The 17,541-nt window shown below is 42.8% G+C and overlaps 1 protein-coding gene and 1 pseudogene across 3 annotated transcripts in view; both read left to right on the top strand.

Moving 5' to 3' along the window:
• The first annotated feature begins 286 nt into the window (after positions 1-286).
• LOC113891599 lies at positions 287-1,733 on the top strand (annotated as a pseudogene).
• A 9,953-nt stretch (positions 1,734-11,686) lies between these two features.
• KIAA1324L (KIAA1324 like) overlaps positions 11,687-17,541 on the top strand; it is a 221,133-nt gene continuing 215,278 nt past the window's right edge. Inside the window, exon 1 of one of the 3 annotated variants that reach the window (XM_027539843.1) lies at positions 11,687-12,012. In XM_027539843.1, the coding sequence (XP_027395644.1) occupies positions 11,824-12,012 (189 nt within the window). In that variant the 5' untranslated portion in view covers positions 11,687-11,823. The remainder of the gene's footprint in view (positions 12,013-17,541) is intronic. The other 2 variants (XM_027539844.1, XM_027539845.1) reach the window with 2 other exon arrangements.

Raw genomic sequence — 17,541 nt, 5'->3', positions numbered from 1 at the left:
CTTAGCAAAATAGGAAATACAAACAAAAGTCTAAAATTATACTGCCAATCTTAAAGATGCCCAAGAGGTCAAGATCACAAGCATGGATTATAAAAATCAAGTCACAAGAGTCAAAAATCAACTCAGAAGACTAAGTGGGAAGGCACTGGAACTCAGATATCATTTTAATGATGGAGAAAGTGCTGTCTCTAATTACATGAATAAAAATATAGCATCATGAGAATGAAAGCAACTGCAAATACATTTAATTTACTGTTTTATTTTGAAAACATAGCCCGGCGTGCTGCAGAGGAATGGCTGTTGGCCTGTGGTTGATTCAAGCTCCTGGCTGGTCGGGGGCTCCAGTGCTCTCCTCCTCACTGAGCTGCTGCCTGGTGCAGAAGAAGCCATGGCGCTCCAGATCACCAGGAACACGAAGATTAATGCTGAAAATAAGGCGAAGATCAGTATGGCAGGGGCCAAGCGCGTGCCTGTGGCCTCTGTTGCAACATCTAAGCCCGGGCTGAGGCCCCGAACAGCTCTTGGAGACATCGGTAACAAAGTCAGTGAACAACCGCAGGCCAAACTGCCTCTGAAAAAGGAAGCAAAAACTTTAGCTGCTGGAAAAGTTACTGCTAAAAAAGTACCAAAACCTCTGGAAAAGGCTCCTGTACCTGTGCCGGAGCCCCAGCCGGAGCCAGAGCCGGAACTCGAGCCTGTTAAGGAAGAGAAACTTTCCCCGGAGCCTATTTTGGTCGATACTCCCCTCTCCAAGCCCCATGGAAACATCTGGCTGTGCCCCTGCAGAAGAGTATCTGTGTCAGGCTTTCTCAGAGGTAATTCTTGCAGTGAGTGATGTGGATGCGGAAGACGGAGCGGATCCAAACCTTTGTAGTGAATATGTAAAAGATATCTATGCTTATCTAAGACAACTTGAGGAAGAGCAAGCAGTCAAACCAAAATACCTAATGGGTCATGAAGTCACTGGAAACATGAGAGCCATCCTCATTGACTGGCTAGTGCAAGTTCAAATAAAATTCAGATTACTGCAGGAGACCATGTACATGACTGTTTCCATAATTGATCGGTTCATGCAGGATAACTATGTGCCCAAGAAGATGCTGCAGCTGGTTGGAGTCACTGCCATGTTTGCTGCAAGCAAATATGAGGAAATGTACCCTCCAGAAATCGGTGACTTTGCCTTTATGACTGACAACACCTACACCAAGTTTCAAATCAGACAGATGGAAATGAAGATTCTAAGAGCTTTAAGTTTTAGTCTGGGTCGCCCTCTACCCCTGCATTTCCTTCGGAGAGCATCTAAGATTGGAGAGGTTGATGTTGAGCTACATACTCTGGCCAAATATTTGATGGAACTAACTATGCTGGACTACGATATGGTGCACTTTCCTCCTTCTCAGATTGCAGCGGGAGCTTTTTGCTTAGCACTGAAAGTTCTTGATAATGGTGAATGGACACCAACTCTACAGCATTACCTGTCATATACTGAAGAATCCCTTCTTGTTGTTATGCAACACCTGGCAAAGAATGTGGTCATGGTGAACCGTGGGCTTACAAAGCACATGACTATCAAGAACAAGTATGCCACATCTAAGCATGCTAAGATCAGCACTCTAGCACAGCTGAATTCTGCACTAGTTCAAGATTTAGCCAAGGCTGTGGCAAAGGTGTAACTTGTGAACTTTGGAATACTATCTGCAAATAAAATTGGCACCATGTGCCATCTGTACATAGTATATGTTACATTTATTTACTTTTAATAAAGTTGAAGTTCTTTTTACTTATCCTTTAAAAAAAAAACCATAACAAATACTTAGAAACACACAAAGATCACTGAGATCCAAGATAGATTTACTATCTCTAAATTATTTCACACTAATATGATTCTATTTTGATAGGGTTGTTAAGTTTGAGCTGGGATGACAAATCTGTATTTCAATAAGACACAACAAATTGTGTTCTTGTGGACAAAATGGAGAAATATGGCCCAGACTACATAGTGTATTAAAGGTTGAATGACTGGCTGATATGGTCTGGTGAGTATGTTGATAGCATCTGGAAAGACGGTTCTAGTGGTTTGTGCGTGATTCTTTCCTATGTCTCCTTCCATGCAGTGTAATTTGTTGGTAACTCGAACACATGGAAACTTTCTTTTAAAACTTGCAGTTATAAAAATGGAGCAGAGATAAAAATACTTTGGAACAAATCAGTATTTGTAAAAAAAAATTGACAGAGTAATGGACTGAATCCAGCAAGATTAATTTTATAAGGGGTAATTAAAAATCCCAAATCTGGGTATATAAACTGAACTTGTTCAGATAAGCTAGTTCATTATTTCTAATCATTTTGTTATATCTCTCTAAGTCTCAGTTTCCCTATGTGTAAAATGGGAATATTAATACTAACTACTTAACTGTTTGAAGTGAGAGCTCAGCACAGTCTTGGCACATACTAAGTATCAATAGGTGCTGCTGCTGCTTCAGTCGTGTCCGACTCTGTGTGACCCCATAGATGGCAGCCCCCCTGGGATTCTCCAGGCAAGAATGCCAGAGTGGGTTGCCATTTCCTTCTCCAATGCATGAAAGTGAAAAGTGAAAGTGAAGTTGCTCAGTCGTGTCCGACTCTAAGCGATCCCATGGACTGCAGCCTACCAGGCTCCTCCGTTCATGGGATTTTCCAGGCAAGAGTACTGGAGTGGGTTGCCATTGCCTTCTCCAATAGGTGCTGCTACTTTCCCAGAAATCCTGGGATAGACCAAATTCTGCCACTTATAGGGTATTTGACCTTAGGTGAGGTACTTTGGGCTTCCCTGGTGGCTCAGATGGTAAAGAATCCACCTGCAATGTGGGAGACCTGGGTTCGATCCCTGGGTTGGGAAGATCTCCTGGAGAAGGGAACAGTTACCTACTCCAGTACTCTAGCCTGGAGAATTTCATGGACTGTATAGTCCATGGGGTCGCAAAGAGTCAGACACAACTGAGCGACTTTCACTCACTCACTCACATTTAAGTCTTTCCCTGGTAGCTCAGTCAGTAAAGAATTTGCCTGTAGTACAGGAAAACTGGGTTCAATCCCTGGGTCAGGAAGATCCCCTGGAGAAGGAAATGGCACTCCAGTATCCTTGCCTGGAAAACCCTATGGACAGAGGAGTCTGGCGGGCTGCAGTCCATAGGGTCCCAAAGAGTCTGGCACAACTGAGCAACTATCACTTTCACTTTCTTTTCAAGGTACTTATTCTTTCTAAACCTCATTTTCCTCATTTGCAAGTGGCATAAAAATAGTGCCTTTCTCACAGGTGGTTGTCAGGAAAATTAAATGAGATGATGCATATGAGGCCCTCTTCAAGGTACTTCGCACATTGTGAGCTCCTAGTGAATATTAGCAATCAGAGTGAACATTGGTGCAACTTTCAGAAAAATCCACCTGGACATTAAGTTGAAAAAACTACAGTCTCTTTAGAATATATGGAATTATACTTCTACTCTATTGTATACTAAATCTATGCTACTACTTCAGTTTAAATGTATACTTTAAAGAGGAATATTGGAAAATTGAGGTGAATGTAAAGTCAGATCATGTGAAAAATTGTGGAAGAAATTGGGGACACTTATTTTGGAGAAAAGAAGATTATGATAGAAGAAGCTATTGGAAGGGCTGTCACTGAAAGAGGAATGGGGCTGGCCCTGTTTGGGCCCGAGTTAGAACTGTGGCTGTGACACAGATATTTTGCTCCCCTGAAGAAAGACTTCCTTACATGACTGTCTGCACTTCTCAGTCACTGAAATTTTTTTTAAAGTCTGGAAAGTCATTTGAGGGAGACTGGCCAAGAGGATTCAGGGATTTGAGATGGGATTTGGCTCAGTGATCTTTAAAGGCCAATCCTTTCCTGAGGTTCAGTTGTTGACTTCTTTACAGTGCTTAACATTTAAAACCTTAAAAAAAATCTGCATCCACTCACCTAGTCTTTTCTTCCAAATTATTTGACTGAAGTCACTTACATGAAATACAAATTGCATATCCCTGACCTTTAAGGGGCTAAAATTTATTTCCTTTCCTGCTCTTATCTGGGTAAATGGATTTGCAGAATCTGTGCATGCCAATCATACTTGTGTTTCTTTTGGAATAGGGAAGTGGATAAAATGATAAAGGAATTGTCAGGTCACAGGATTTCTGATGGCTCAGCTTTAGTTGCTAGCAATGTTTCTGTCTCACCTAATATCAATATTAGCTAATAGGCATGCAAATATTGAGTATATGGTTCACAGGCAAGCTGGTTATTGCAGAGGGCAGAGGATTCTTGGAACAAGAATGTACAGGAGTATGTACAGGACAAGTATGTACAGGAAAAAAATTGTGTTGACATTTATCTAACTCAGCATAATATTCTGCTTCCAAGTGGTTTAACTTTTCTTTGATTTTTTAGTTCATGCCTCCTGGCCTTAGAATTTTGCGCTGAAAAACTCAAGGACCAATCCTCTGCTTTTACATTGATTAACAAATAAATCATGAGTGGCTCTGAAGGACAATGAAGGGAACTCCTCCAGTGGGTACAATCCTTATGGCGAACTTTACCAGGAAGGTGACATGATGTCAGCTCTACACCAGCTCACAGGTAATAGCTAAAAGTTTGGCCATTTGGTGAAGGAATCTGGAAAGAATAGGATTGGAGGTTTGCTGATAAGGAGGATTGGGGAAGAATTATGTGCATGTATGTCTTGAAACGGGCATAGCCTGTGGGAATATTAATATCCCATGTGAATTTTCACCACATGTTCAATGACCAGGTAAACCAGATGACTCACCATTGACATCAATCAGCTTCTTTCCCTAGTGACCTTACTGTGTCAATGAGCTTATAAACAATAGTGCATGATAGCAGTGATGATGATTGGATATGCCTCCATAAAGAAATTGATTGCCTCTCTCTGAGGTTGACCTGGCTCTCCCACTACTGCTAAATGCCAATCAGCCAGATGTAGAGACCATTAGAAAGCTCTCCATATTGTATAACAATGAGAGGGCAGGCTACCTGCTGGTTGCTTATATTGAGTCCTTTCCATTATGAAGTGAACAGTATTTTGTCCTCACTGGAGTAAACACAATCTGGTTCTGGTTTGTTTTCCAGAGTCTGGAAATAACAGGCTGAGTCTGTTGACTTAATGCCTTATTTACATCTTACCTTATTATACCATGTGTTCTCATAGAATATTGTTTTTATCAAGAAACTCATTTCACAGCAAAATAATTAAGGCCGGTGCTCTTGGGTTTCACTAGTAATTCCATAAAACCTTCACTCAAAGGCCCCCCAACTTATAGCATAGCAGAATGATTCAAGGAACCAACTTACTGAATCAGCTGGGAAATAATGCGTTTTGACATTAGGATGGTATCCTTCAGTATAAAATATACAATATTATCTGAACTAGTGACTAATATGTGATGCTGTTTCTCCCCAAACCAGGACATATTGGTCCAGAAATCAAGGAGTACAATGTGGGTGGTATTTCTTATTACTATGCTGAATGACCAAAGCACAAAATTTTCCTTCCCAAGTCCAAGTCCTGCTAGCCTGAAGGTCTTATTATTCAGTGGATAAATATTCCATTGGGGGAGACATTTGAACTGAAATTTGGGATGTTAAGACTGCCATTTGGCTTTTTGGGCTCCTCCTGCCAATGGACCAGGAAGAAAAATAAAGTTTACTAGAGTGGTTAACTATGAGTTTCTAAGATGGAGCTCAGGAATTCCTCTGGAGTACCTCCTAGTATTGTGATATCCAGTGCCGAAAGTTAATGGCAGACCACTGCTGCTGCTGCTGCTAAGTCATGTCAGTAGTGTCTGACTCTGTGCGACCCCATAGACGGCAGCCCAACAGGCTCCTCTGTCCCTGGGATTCTCCAGGCAAGAATACTGGAGTGGGTTGCCATTTCCTTCTCCAATGCATGAAAGTGAAAAGTGAAAGTGAAGTCGCTCAGTCGTGTCCGACTGTTAGCGCCCCATGGACTGCAGCCTACCAGGCTCCTCCGTCCATGGGATTCTCCAGGCAAGAGTACTGGAGTGGGGTGCCATTGCCTTCTCCGATGGCAGACCACAGCAACCCTATATAGCAAGTATCGCCAAGGTTCAGACCTACTCAGGGAATAGGCTTTTGATCAGCCTATTAGCCAAAGAACCATGACCAGCTGAGGAGCTGTCTGAACATGAATGAAGGAGGAAGAAAGTGATCAATGCCACAGATAATCTCAGAAGCAATTGCAGAAATGGAAATGATTGTCCCTGCCCACAGTTTCTCCCTTATTATTTTATGTATATAATCATATATTAATTTTTTCTTTTATTAATATAAGTCTTGTTTGGGGAGAAACAGCATCACATTTAGTCACTAGTTCAGATAATATTGTATATTTTACACTGAAGGGTACCACCCTAATGTCAAAAGGCATTATTTCCCAGCTGACTCAGTAAATTGGTTACTTGGATCATTCTGCTATGCTGTAAGTCAGGCACTTTTGAATGAAGGTTTTGTGGAATTACTAGTGAAACCCATGAGCACTGGCCTTAATTATTTTACTGTGAAACGAGTTTCTTCATGACCCAGATAACCACGATGGTGTAACCACTCACCTAGAACCAGACATCCTGGAATGTGAAGTCAAGTGGGCCTTGGGAAGCATCACTACAAACAAGGCTAGTGGAGGTGATAGAATTCCGGTTGAGCTATTTCAAATCTTAAAAGATGATGCTGTGAAAGTGCTGCACCCAATATGCCAGCAAATTTGGAAAACTCAGCAGTGGCCACAGGACTGGAAAAGCTCCGTTTTTATTCCAATCCCTAAGAAAGGCAATGCCAAAGAATGCTCAAACTACTGCACAATTGTACTCATCTCACACGTGAACAAAGTAATGCTCAAAATTCTCCAAGCTAGCCTTCAACAGTATGTGAATGGAGAACTTCCAGATGTTCAAGCTGGATTTAGAAAAGTCAAAGAAACCAGAGATCAAATTGCCAACATCTGTTGGATCATCAAAAAAGCAATGGAGTTCCAGAAAGACATCTACTTCTGCTTTATTGACTATGCCAAAGCCTTTGACTGTGTGGATCACAATAAACTGTGGAAAATTCTGAAAGAGATGGGCATACCAGACCACCTGACCTGCCTCCTGAGAAATCTGTATGCAGGTCAAGAAAAAAGTTAGAACTGGACACGGAACAACAAACTGGTTCCAAATCGGGAAAGGAGTACGACAAGGCTGTATATTGTCATCCTGCTTATTTAACTTTTATGCAGAGTACATCATGAGAAATGCTGGACTGGATGAAGTAGAAGCTGGAATGAAGATTGCCGGGAAAAATATCAATAACCTCAGATATGCAGATGACACCACCCTTATGGCAGAAAGTGAAGAACTAAAGAGCCTCTTGATGAAAATGAAAGAGGAGAGTGAAAAAGTTGGCCTAAGACTCTACTTTCAGGAAACTAAGATCATGGCATCTGGTCCCATCACTTCATGGCAAATAGATGGGGAAACAGTGACAGACTTTATTTTCTTGGGCTCCAAAATCACTGCAGATGGTGACTGCAGCCATGAAATAAAAAGATGATTGCTCCTTGGAAGACAAGTTATGACCAATCTATACAGCATATTAAAAAACAAAGATATTACTTTGCCAACAAAGGTCCGTCTAGTGAAAGCTATGGTTTTTCCAGTAGTCACGTATGGATGTGAGAGTTGAACTATAAAGAAAGCTGAGTGCCGAAGAATTGATGCTTTTGAACTGTGGTGTTGGAGAAGACTTTTAAGAGTTCCTTGGACTGCAAGAAGATCCAACCAGTCCATCCTAAAGGAAATCAACCTTGAATATTCATCGGAAGGACTGATGTTGAAGCTGAAACTCCAATACTTTTGCCACCTGATGGGAAGAACTGACTCATTAGAAAAGACCCTGTTGCTGGGAAAGATTGAAGGTGGGAGGAGTAGGGGACGACAGACGATGAGATGGTTGGATGGCATCACTGACTCAATGGACATGAGTCTGAGTAAACTCTGGGAATTGGTGATGGACAGGGAGGCCTGGTGTGCTGCAGTCCATGGAGTTGCAAACAGTTGGATACTACTGAGTGACTGAACTGAACTGATTGATCAGATAATCAATAACCAACTGAATAACCTACAGTTAAATTCTAAAATAAATAAGTACAAAGGAACCACAGAGTTTTCTTAGAATTTTCCTTTCTCTACCAGCCTGCATGCTGGTTTTAATTACTTAAGGTGAACATGTTTTCTCTAGGTGAAAATCCTATGAGAAAATCATTTATTGAAAGTGGCAAATTGTCCCATTTAGGAAAATTTGTAATTGTCATGTAAGCTAAGGTGACTGGGATGACTTTTATTTTTTACAAGGAAAAAACTGTTTTCAATCCATTAACCATGTTGTTAGGTCCCACTTAGGTGACAAAAATAATCATATAATTTGACTCAAATTCTGAATGGATTAAATAATAAAAACATATAAAGAAAGTAATAACAAAATAAGAAAATACAGGCATCTATTTGATCTTGCAAAGGTACAGTACCTCTGAGCATAAAACAAAGGAAGAACTCACAAAAGGAAATGTGGCAATATTTGAGTACATAAAAATGACAGTCTGTTGCAGAGAAGGTCACCAGAAACAAAATTAAAAAGAAGACTACAAACTGAGAGGAGCATTTGTGACATATATGGTAAGCAAAGGTATAATATATAAAACTTACAAAGACTGCTTACAAATCAATAAAAAAGATTGAACTGAAATAGAAAAATGGTCAAAGAGTGTCAGTGAAAAATTCACACACCAACAGGAGAAGGAACTATATAGCTGGTAAATATATGTGAAAAATTATTGCGTTACTGAAAGAAGCTCTTTTGTCCCTTTTCTGCTTGCTCATTCCTGTTCCTCTCTAACCCTAAAAGAATCTAATTATAGGAATGAGATCACTAGACAATTTGACTTTACTCCTGACTTATATTCTACTGAATGCACACCATGCCATGCCTAACCTGTGAATTCTTTCTCTAGATTAAAAGAAGAATGAATAATTAAGCATGAGCAGCTCTGTACCCCCAGCAGCCCCCTTTGCAATCCTGCAGGCAGATGACATGGGCAAGATGACATCTGAAGAAAAGATAAAGAGGAGTCAGCCAGTCTGTGCACAGTGAAGAATGATGCAGAATCTAAGCTTGTACCTTGGTAATTCACTGATATTCTTTCCCCCCTTTCCCTTCAAAAACTCTCATGACTGAGCAGAATCTGGGGAGTTGGTTCTGGCACATGAGTCCTCCTTCTCTTCAGATTGCTGGCCTTCTGATTAAAGCAAACTTTTCTTTCTACCAACACTTGGCTGTCCATTATTGGCTTTTGAGTGGTGAGCAGCTGAACATGAGTTTGGTAACATTACTAAATAAAAAAAATACTATACATTTAAAAAATATTAACACAGTTGCATTTTTCTCTTTTACAAAAATGGCAAATACATGAAGCATTATAATTTAGAAAGTTATGAAATAAGTACTCATAAACTGCTGATAGCAACTGATAAAAATTTTTTTAAGGAATTTGTGCACTATTCACCAAAACCTTTAAAAATGCACATGCTATGTAATCCAATGATTTCAATTTTAGAAAAGCATCATAGAAAATTAAAAGGAGATGTATATTCATTCTAAAATTACTGTTGTTGTTCAGTCACTAAGTTGTGTCCGACTCTTTGTGACACAATGGACTGGAGCATGCCAGGCTTCCCTGTCCTTTACTATCTCATAGAGTTTTGTCAACAGAGAAGGCAATGGCACCCCACTCCAGTACTCTTGCCTGGAAAATCCCATGGACGGAGGAGCCTGGTAAGCTGCAGTCCATGGGGTCTCGAAGAGTTGGACACAACTGAGCGACCTCACTTTCATGCATTGGAGAAGGAAATGGCAACTCACTCCAGTGTTCTTGCCTGGAGAATCCCAGGGACGGGGGAGCCTGGTGGGCCGTCTATGGGGTCACACAGAGTCAGACATGACTGAATCGACTTAGCAGCAGCAGCAGCAGCAGAGTTTTCTCAAACTCATGTCCACTGAGTTGGTGATGTTATCCAATCATCTCATCCTTTGTCACCCCCTTCTCCTCCTGCCCCCAATCTTTCCCAGCATTAAGGTCTTTTCCAATGAGTTGGCTCTTTGCATCAGGTGGCCAAAGTATTTGAGCTTCAGGTGTAGCATCAGTCCTACTAGTGAATATACAGGGTTGAATGATTAATAACATTGAATACTTGAGAAACAGTGCCTAATATCCAAAAGTAAATAATATATAATCCAAACAGTAGAATATATTATATATTATATGGTTACTTAAGTTGTGCTGTCAGAGACTTTAATGACTTGAGAAAATATTAATACTAAGGAAAAAATAAAAGCAGGTTACAAATTATAATCCCGGTTTTGCAGCAGAGACGCAATTAAATGCCAAGAAGGAAATACCTCAACATGCTAATACCACTAATAGTATTATCTCTGGGTGGTGGGTTCCCTAGTGATTTTATGTTCTTCCTGATAGTCTTCAATATTTTCCAAAATGTTAACAGTAAACATGCTTTATTGTTATAATCAGAACACATGAAACAGGATAGAGGGAGAGAAGGAGAGAGAGAGAAAGGGACTTGCACATTTTACGTGGAAATGTTTATTAAAGGGACATTAGGATAGTGCCACAGGCAATTCAGGTCAACTTACATTGGGTCCGCCTGGTAGATTTCTCTAGGTGCTCAATTAAAATAAATCTGGGTGCTCCTTTTGAAGAACAGGATAACTCATCCATTCACAGAATTTTAGAGGAAGGGATCCCCAACACTGAGGAAGCTGTAATGTTCGTCTCGCTCACCACTTGGTGCCCACCACCCAACTCAATATGTTTTTGAATGAAAGTAAAAGACTACCCCAGTTATCGTACAGATGGAAAACCTGCTTCTTCCAGAACAAAAGGGCTTACTTGTCCAAGGTTGCACAGTTATCTCCGTTAAGTAACAGCAGCAGCATCCATGATCCCTCACTACTGATTTCAACGCGCACCACATCTACTTGTCAGGCATTCTCGGGTGCTTAACAGTGTATCAACTTACTTAACCCGCATAACAACCTATGGGTTAGGAATTGTCATTATTCTCGTCAAGTAAGTTAGAATACTGAGTCATAACCTGGATCTAAATTTCATTCCCCTTTTCTTCCCCGCCATTTGATGCTCATCCAAATCACCCCCAAATTCGATCTGACGCCAGCTAGTTGGATTCTTACGAAAGGATGCTCCTGTGGCTCATCTGGGTGTGTTTGTGCGTGACGCGGGAAGTAGGAAGCATTTAAAGATCTGCCGCCGGAAAACAATGTCCCGAGGTCTTGGATTTTACTCTGGCTCTCCCCGGGGCGCCCCTCCTGGTGGGCAGAGGGGACCGGGGACGGGAGACACCCCGGCCTCTCTCCCTCTCTACAGTGTAATGAAGCTCCAGCCCCGGGCGACCACGCGGCACCCCAGGACCGGAGGGGCTGGGCCGCAGACCCCGCCTGCTGCACCTGCTCCCGGGCTCCCGCGTCCCCGCCCCGCGTCCCGCCTCCGCGCCGCGCCCGCGCCCGGCGGTCCCTCCCTCCGGCGTGACGGGAGCACGGGCGCCGGCCGCCGGGGCCGCGAGCACAGCGGAGCTGTCAGCTGTGAGCTGAGCGCGCAGCCCTAGCGGCCCGGTAGCAGAACGCGCCCCACCCCGGGAGGCTGCTTTCCAGCCGGCCGGCGGGCCGACCGCAGCGGGAAGGAGATGCTGTTCCTCCGCCCGGGGCCGGCGCGGGGGAGGGGCCGGGGGCGGCCGGCCAGGGCTCCCCACAGCGGACTCTCGCCGCCCTGGAGCCCCGCCTGGATCTGCTGCTGGGCACTCGCCGGCTGCCAGGCGGCCTGGGCTGGGGACTTGCCCTCCACCTCCGGCCGCCCGCTTCCTCCTTGCCTGGAGGTGAGCCGCACCTGCTCTGAAACCTGGAGTTTGCGGGGGGTGGGGGTGGGGGAGAGTGGGGGACTGGAGGTGAGGGATGAGGGTCGTGCCCATTTACTGCTCTCTGCTGTCACCTCTTTCCTTCCTGAGAGGACCGGGCTTTTCGTTTTTTTCCAGGGATGAAGTTGCCCGCCCCGAGAAGCTGGCCGAGAGAGGATGTGTGGCTTTGCTGGCTTTGAGGGGATGCTTTCTGCACTCCTGTGTTTTGAGGGTTCTGAAGGACTTTGCGGCGCTTTTCTGGAGTGCCAGGCTTGAGGACCTGGGGCCGAGGGGAGTTTTCACCAAGGGCAGGGGACCGGGGAAGCCCTGCCAGTGGGGTTTGGAGAGCCGGCACTGCCGCCGAGGGCTTCCAGCTCCCCCTTCGCCACTCCCCAGTGTGTACAAACCCTTTCCTTTGCACTCAGCGTCCTGATAAGGCCCCGGGGACTTGCCAAGCCAGTGTGTGGTGTCGCTTGGCATCCTTTTGGCAAAACATGGACGTGAATTAGGAAGAAAAAGAATGTGTACTTAGGGAAGAGGTGGGTTGGTGATCTAGAAAATTAGAAAAGACAGAGTTAATGTGCTCCTTTTGGGAGATGTTCATCAGCTGGCTGAAGCACTACTACTGTGTATTTTGAAGTTTGAGATTATCGTTGATATACAGCCAAGAAAGATAAATAGGAGTGATGAGATTTTTTTCCCCTGCTTTTGGGAGAACTGTACTTAATAATGCCAAAAATGTACAGGGGATGTCATTGGTAGCTGTACTGGGTGTTTATCTTCCCCTTTAGTGTTCCAGAAAGTGCATCCTCTTAATGAAAATCAATGAGGGGAAGGAAGCAACATTTCTGACCTACTTTGAGTGATTATGTTGAGGAGGATGTGAGCAGTGAATACTGTTTTAGGAAGATTGCTAGGAATCAGGGTGATGGGTCATTTTATTTTAATGTAACAAAAATGGGTTAGTTAATATCCCCTCTGGGAAGCAAGACGAGACCTTGTTCCTTTGTGTCACTTTTGAATTTTACCCAGGCTCGAATTATAGAATATCTGCATTCTAGACCTCATCCATCATCCATATATTTCACCTTCCTCTCCCACAGTCTCAGTCCTAGGACAGACTGAAATGAAAGAGATTCAGATCAAAGGCATGTATACCAGCACACAGTAGTGTTATAATTGGGGAAATCAGGGCAAGAGCTCAGCGAACAGCTGTGTTTAATTTCAGAGTTTATTAGGATAATTAGTTGTTTAATCTGTGTTCTGTCACCTGGGAATAGTCCATTCTTCCAGGCTTCCAGAGAAAGCCCACTTCTTGGTCATCTTCAGATTGAGTAGTTGTAACAGGACAAACTGAAAACCTTGCCTCCAGCCCCTAGTCCCAATTATGCAAAACATTTTTTTTTCCTTAAGTGAAAAGTCAGATTCTTGTAAAATTAATTCTTAGTGATGGAGGCTTTACTTGAAACAGGTGAAAGTGAGGGCTAGTGAGGGGGTGGTGGCCACTAGAGCTAGACCGATCCTTTAGGTGAGCACATGTTCTGTCCATGCAGACCCGGACAGAATGGAGTTTGCACCCTGAGACAGATATAGTGAAACCAGAGGCAGGGGGTTGACTGAAGGTTCCAGAAGGCTGTGTTCAGTTAATTATAGTGAGTTTACAAATTTCACTTGACTCAGTTCCTTGATGTTTCAAGTTTGAATTGATGGGAATAAATAAAATGATAGGAGGATGCTCCTGAACATGCCTGTGGCTTGTGTTTTTAGAAATGGTGACGCGCAGATCCAGTTATGTTCTGATGACTGACGAACAGTTAGTAGATGTTTAACTGGGAGTTAGGGGTTCCTTTGGCCGGGCCAGGGGGCTGAATCTGCTCTTTGGCCTCTGGTCTAACCCACTGAGCTAATTTATAGAATTGATTATTGTTTCTCTCTAACTTTGTTTTTTTTTTTTTTGGCTTTTTTTTTTTTTTTTTTACATTTTATTTTTTTTACATTTTATTTTATTTTTAAACTTTACAATATTGTGTTAGTTTTGCCAAATATCGAAATGAATCTGCCACAGGTATACATGTGTTCCCCATCTAACTTTGTTTTTAAGAGGAATGTGAGAATGGAGGAGTTTTTCAGGCTTTGAGGGTAAGAGTTGGCTGGTGCTTATGTGTGGGGAGGGGCCTTCCTGTGAGATAACAGCTATGGAATGTGGGCCAAACTCTTGTAAATAAAGATGTAACACTAAAAAGTAACTTTTTGTGTCCACTCCTGCCTGTTAATCCCTTTCCACTCTTTATTAACAGAAAAGGAATGCCCCACATAAGGGATAGCACCACGTGGTGGGGAGGACAGTGAGAGCCCTGAAAGTGAGGGAGGGGCATGAGGCTGGAAACTAAAGCTGGCTCTTAATGACAAGGAGAGGATGTCGAAGGGAAAATCTGCAGGTAATTCTAAACCTCATGGCCGCCAGTACTTTCAGCCTCATCCTCATTTATCAGTATTTTTATAAAAAAATCATCGTATTTAACTAAATCACATAGACTCTCATTTTCCTTGCCTAGTTTTGGCAGAGGAGAAGCAGAGAAAGCTGGCCTGGGAAGAATCTTTTTATGATCCCCTGAGTTCGCAAGAGAGTGGCTGGGACACATGCAAAGTTTCACTTAAGATTCTTTGCAGAGGATTGGACTCTGGGTGAAACTCATATAATACAGCTTCCTTTGTCAAAGTCATTGATTATGGAGCAGAGAAGGGGAGAAAAGTGATTCCTTTGGAATGTTCAGCTGGGGATCCAGTCAGTAGGGTGGACGCACAAGCGCAGACAGAAAGAGGAGACAGTAATAACAGTACAGTCAGTGTGCCAGCAGTTGAAGGACACCAGTAGGATGTGACTTTGATAAATGGCGTTTAAATTAAAACAACAACAACAAAAAACAGTGAGGACTAAACATCAGAAAGTATAGAATTAATTTTCTTCAAACTATTTAAGGGGGAACTTAAAAGGATAAATATCTTCTAGGTTTCTGGGTATCTGCTTTACATTTGTAAAATGATAGTGATAAAAAGAGATCTGCCTGTCTCAATTGTGAGCATGAATATGAGTTAAAAGTATGAGTTAAAGGAAACTTTATAAATATATGAAAGTTGATGATTGCTAGCTGAGTAGACCTTGATCCTGATGTTTCAGGAAGGGTCTACAGAGAAACTTTAGAGGTTCAGAGAAAATAGTTTTATCCAAGAATTGAATACAATGGAATTTTTGACTCATTAATGGGACTGCCAGAGGAACAAAAAGATAAAAGCCAACAGATGATTCAGAGTTGGAGTAAGGTATTAGAAGAGAGAGTGTATGAGAGAAAAGTGCATAAAAAGAACAGAACTAACTGAATTATGTATGCATTATTTAAATTTGGAAAATTAAATCACAAACTCGCTTGATTCTTACTTCACTGTTCTACATTCCTACATAATATAATTTTTCTGGTTTCTCTGAATCCTGATTGAATCATGACTTTTTGGCCAATGGTTTTTATTCCACCATTACTGAGTTTAAACCGTTACTGTGCCAGGAAAAATGTCAGCTGATGTGAAATTCCAAATTAAAAAAGTAAAATTTAATTGGGTAAGGATGAGTCAGATATGGAAACTAACAATTGCGGTGATTTGTCGCCATGAAAGAAGAAAGGGGCCGTAAATCTAGTGGAAAGGATCAAAAAAGGCCCTGCAGAAGAGGTGAAGGAGTCTGGAAAGATGAGTAGGAGTTTGCCAAGCAAACAAGGGTCAGATGTGAGGTTGGGCTAGTTTGGGGGAAGACATTTTTGATGTAGAGTGCAGATTGAAAATGAGCAGCTCAGAACAGTTCCTCTCTAATCGGATATAACCAGAGTGCTGCATGCTCTGAGGAGCCTGATGAGAGATGAGCCTGAGAGGCAGACAGAAGCTGATCACAGAGGACCTTCCATCCTGCTAAGAAGTTGCTCTTCATTTGGTAGGTGATGGGAAGCCATAGAAGGATTTAAAAATCATGGGTAACAAAATATAGTTTGGCAACAGTATGGAGGTCACATAGGAGTGGGACATAGAAAGAGGTGAGGCCTGCCAGGAGCAGTTGTAAGCGTCCAGGTAAAGGATGACAGAACTTCAATCGAGGAGTAGTTGTGAAGATGGAAAGAGGGAAGGTAGAACTGCCTGTGGGTAGATGTGGAGGGTGAGGGAATGGAAGGTTCTGCTTTGTCTAGAGGCTGGTGCCTCCAGCCTCCATGAGGAGGAGTATGAGGAAGAGGAGATAAGGAGCTTGGTTCTGGAGAGCCAACCTTTCAAGGGTTGGCCTAGGCAGTTAGGTGGCAGGCCCTTTGGCTCAGGCCGTGGTCTAGGCTGGAGTGGAGACATGGAGCTCACCTGAATGAAAGGCATGGTTGACACTGCTGGGTTGCATGAGATCATCCAAGGAGTGAGCACAAGAAGTGAAAGATCGAACTTGGGTTTTACTGACGTTAAAGGGGGCAGAAACTGAGAAGTACCCAAAGGAAACAGATAAGGAATAGCGGGTTTCAGGGAAACACAATAGTGTGGAATTAGGGGGAAAAGGAGAAGTGCCTTTGATGAAGGAGGGGGTTGGTTGTAGTGTCAGTGGTCCAAAGAAATTCAAATAAGATGAGACCCGAAAAGAGAAGTTTAAATTTGACGGTTAGCTCACTGGTGCTCTTGCCCGAGTGGTTCCTGTGGAGTGGTGGGATGGTACCAACTGGCAGGTGGGGAGGTAGTGATGGCATGTATGCATGCTAAGTTGCTTCTGTGGTGTCTGACTGTTTACGGACTATACCCCACCAGGCTCCTCTGTCCATGGGATTCTCTAGGCAAGAATACTGGAGTGGGTTGCCATGCCCTCCTCCAGGGGATCTTCCTGACCCAGGGATCAAAGCTGCATTTCTGATGATTACTTTCATTGGCAGGGGGGTTCTTTACCACTGGCGCCACCTGGGAAGCCCTATAGCGATGGAGTGGAGTTTTATCATTATAGTATTCTAAGATTTGCTAAGAAATTGGGTCATTCATGTCAGAAGTCAGAAGACTTGTAAATGGTCCTATTTTCTGTTTGAGACTTTGATGGGAATAGTTGAGAAATAACCTTTAACCTTTCTGTAGGAAGTCTCTGAAGGTCATGGGCTGTGGGTTAAGGGCCTAGGGAGTGTAAAGCCACACTGTCACTGAAGAAGTTAGGACTTGGCTTCTGTTTTCAAGCAGTGAACATAATTAATCTTGCGTGCTATGCTTGTGAAGGTGAATTTTCCATTTCAAGTTCTTATGCTCAGAACCATTTCTCATGTTTTAGGCAAATGTGAGCAAGTATTCACACCATCAATATTTACAATGTAAAACCAAGAGTTGACAGATCTGTGAAGTGTCATATTTTAGCGCAAGGGATAGAAATAGCAGAGCATAGTATAGAGTGGCACATTTTCCTATCAGAGTGTATTCTTTAGCAGTGCCTTGGATCCTAGAATAATTCTTGCTTATTGC

This window comes from Bos indicus x Bos taurus, chromosome 4 (genome assembly GCF_003369695.1).
Source record: "Bos indicus x Bos taurus breed Angus x Brahman F1 hybrid chromosome 4, Bos_hybrid_MaternalHap_v2.0, whole genome shotgun sequence".
NCBI classification, from domain to species: Eukaryota; Metazoa; Chordata; class Mammalia; order Artiodactyla; family Bovidae; genus Bos; species Bos indicus x Bos taurus.
The sequence above is the reverse complement of the archived record's forward strand: the minus strand, read 5'-3'. Positions and strand labels throughout refer to the sequence as shown.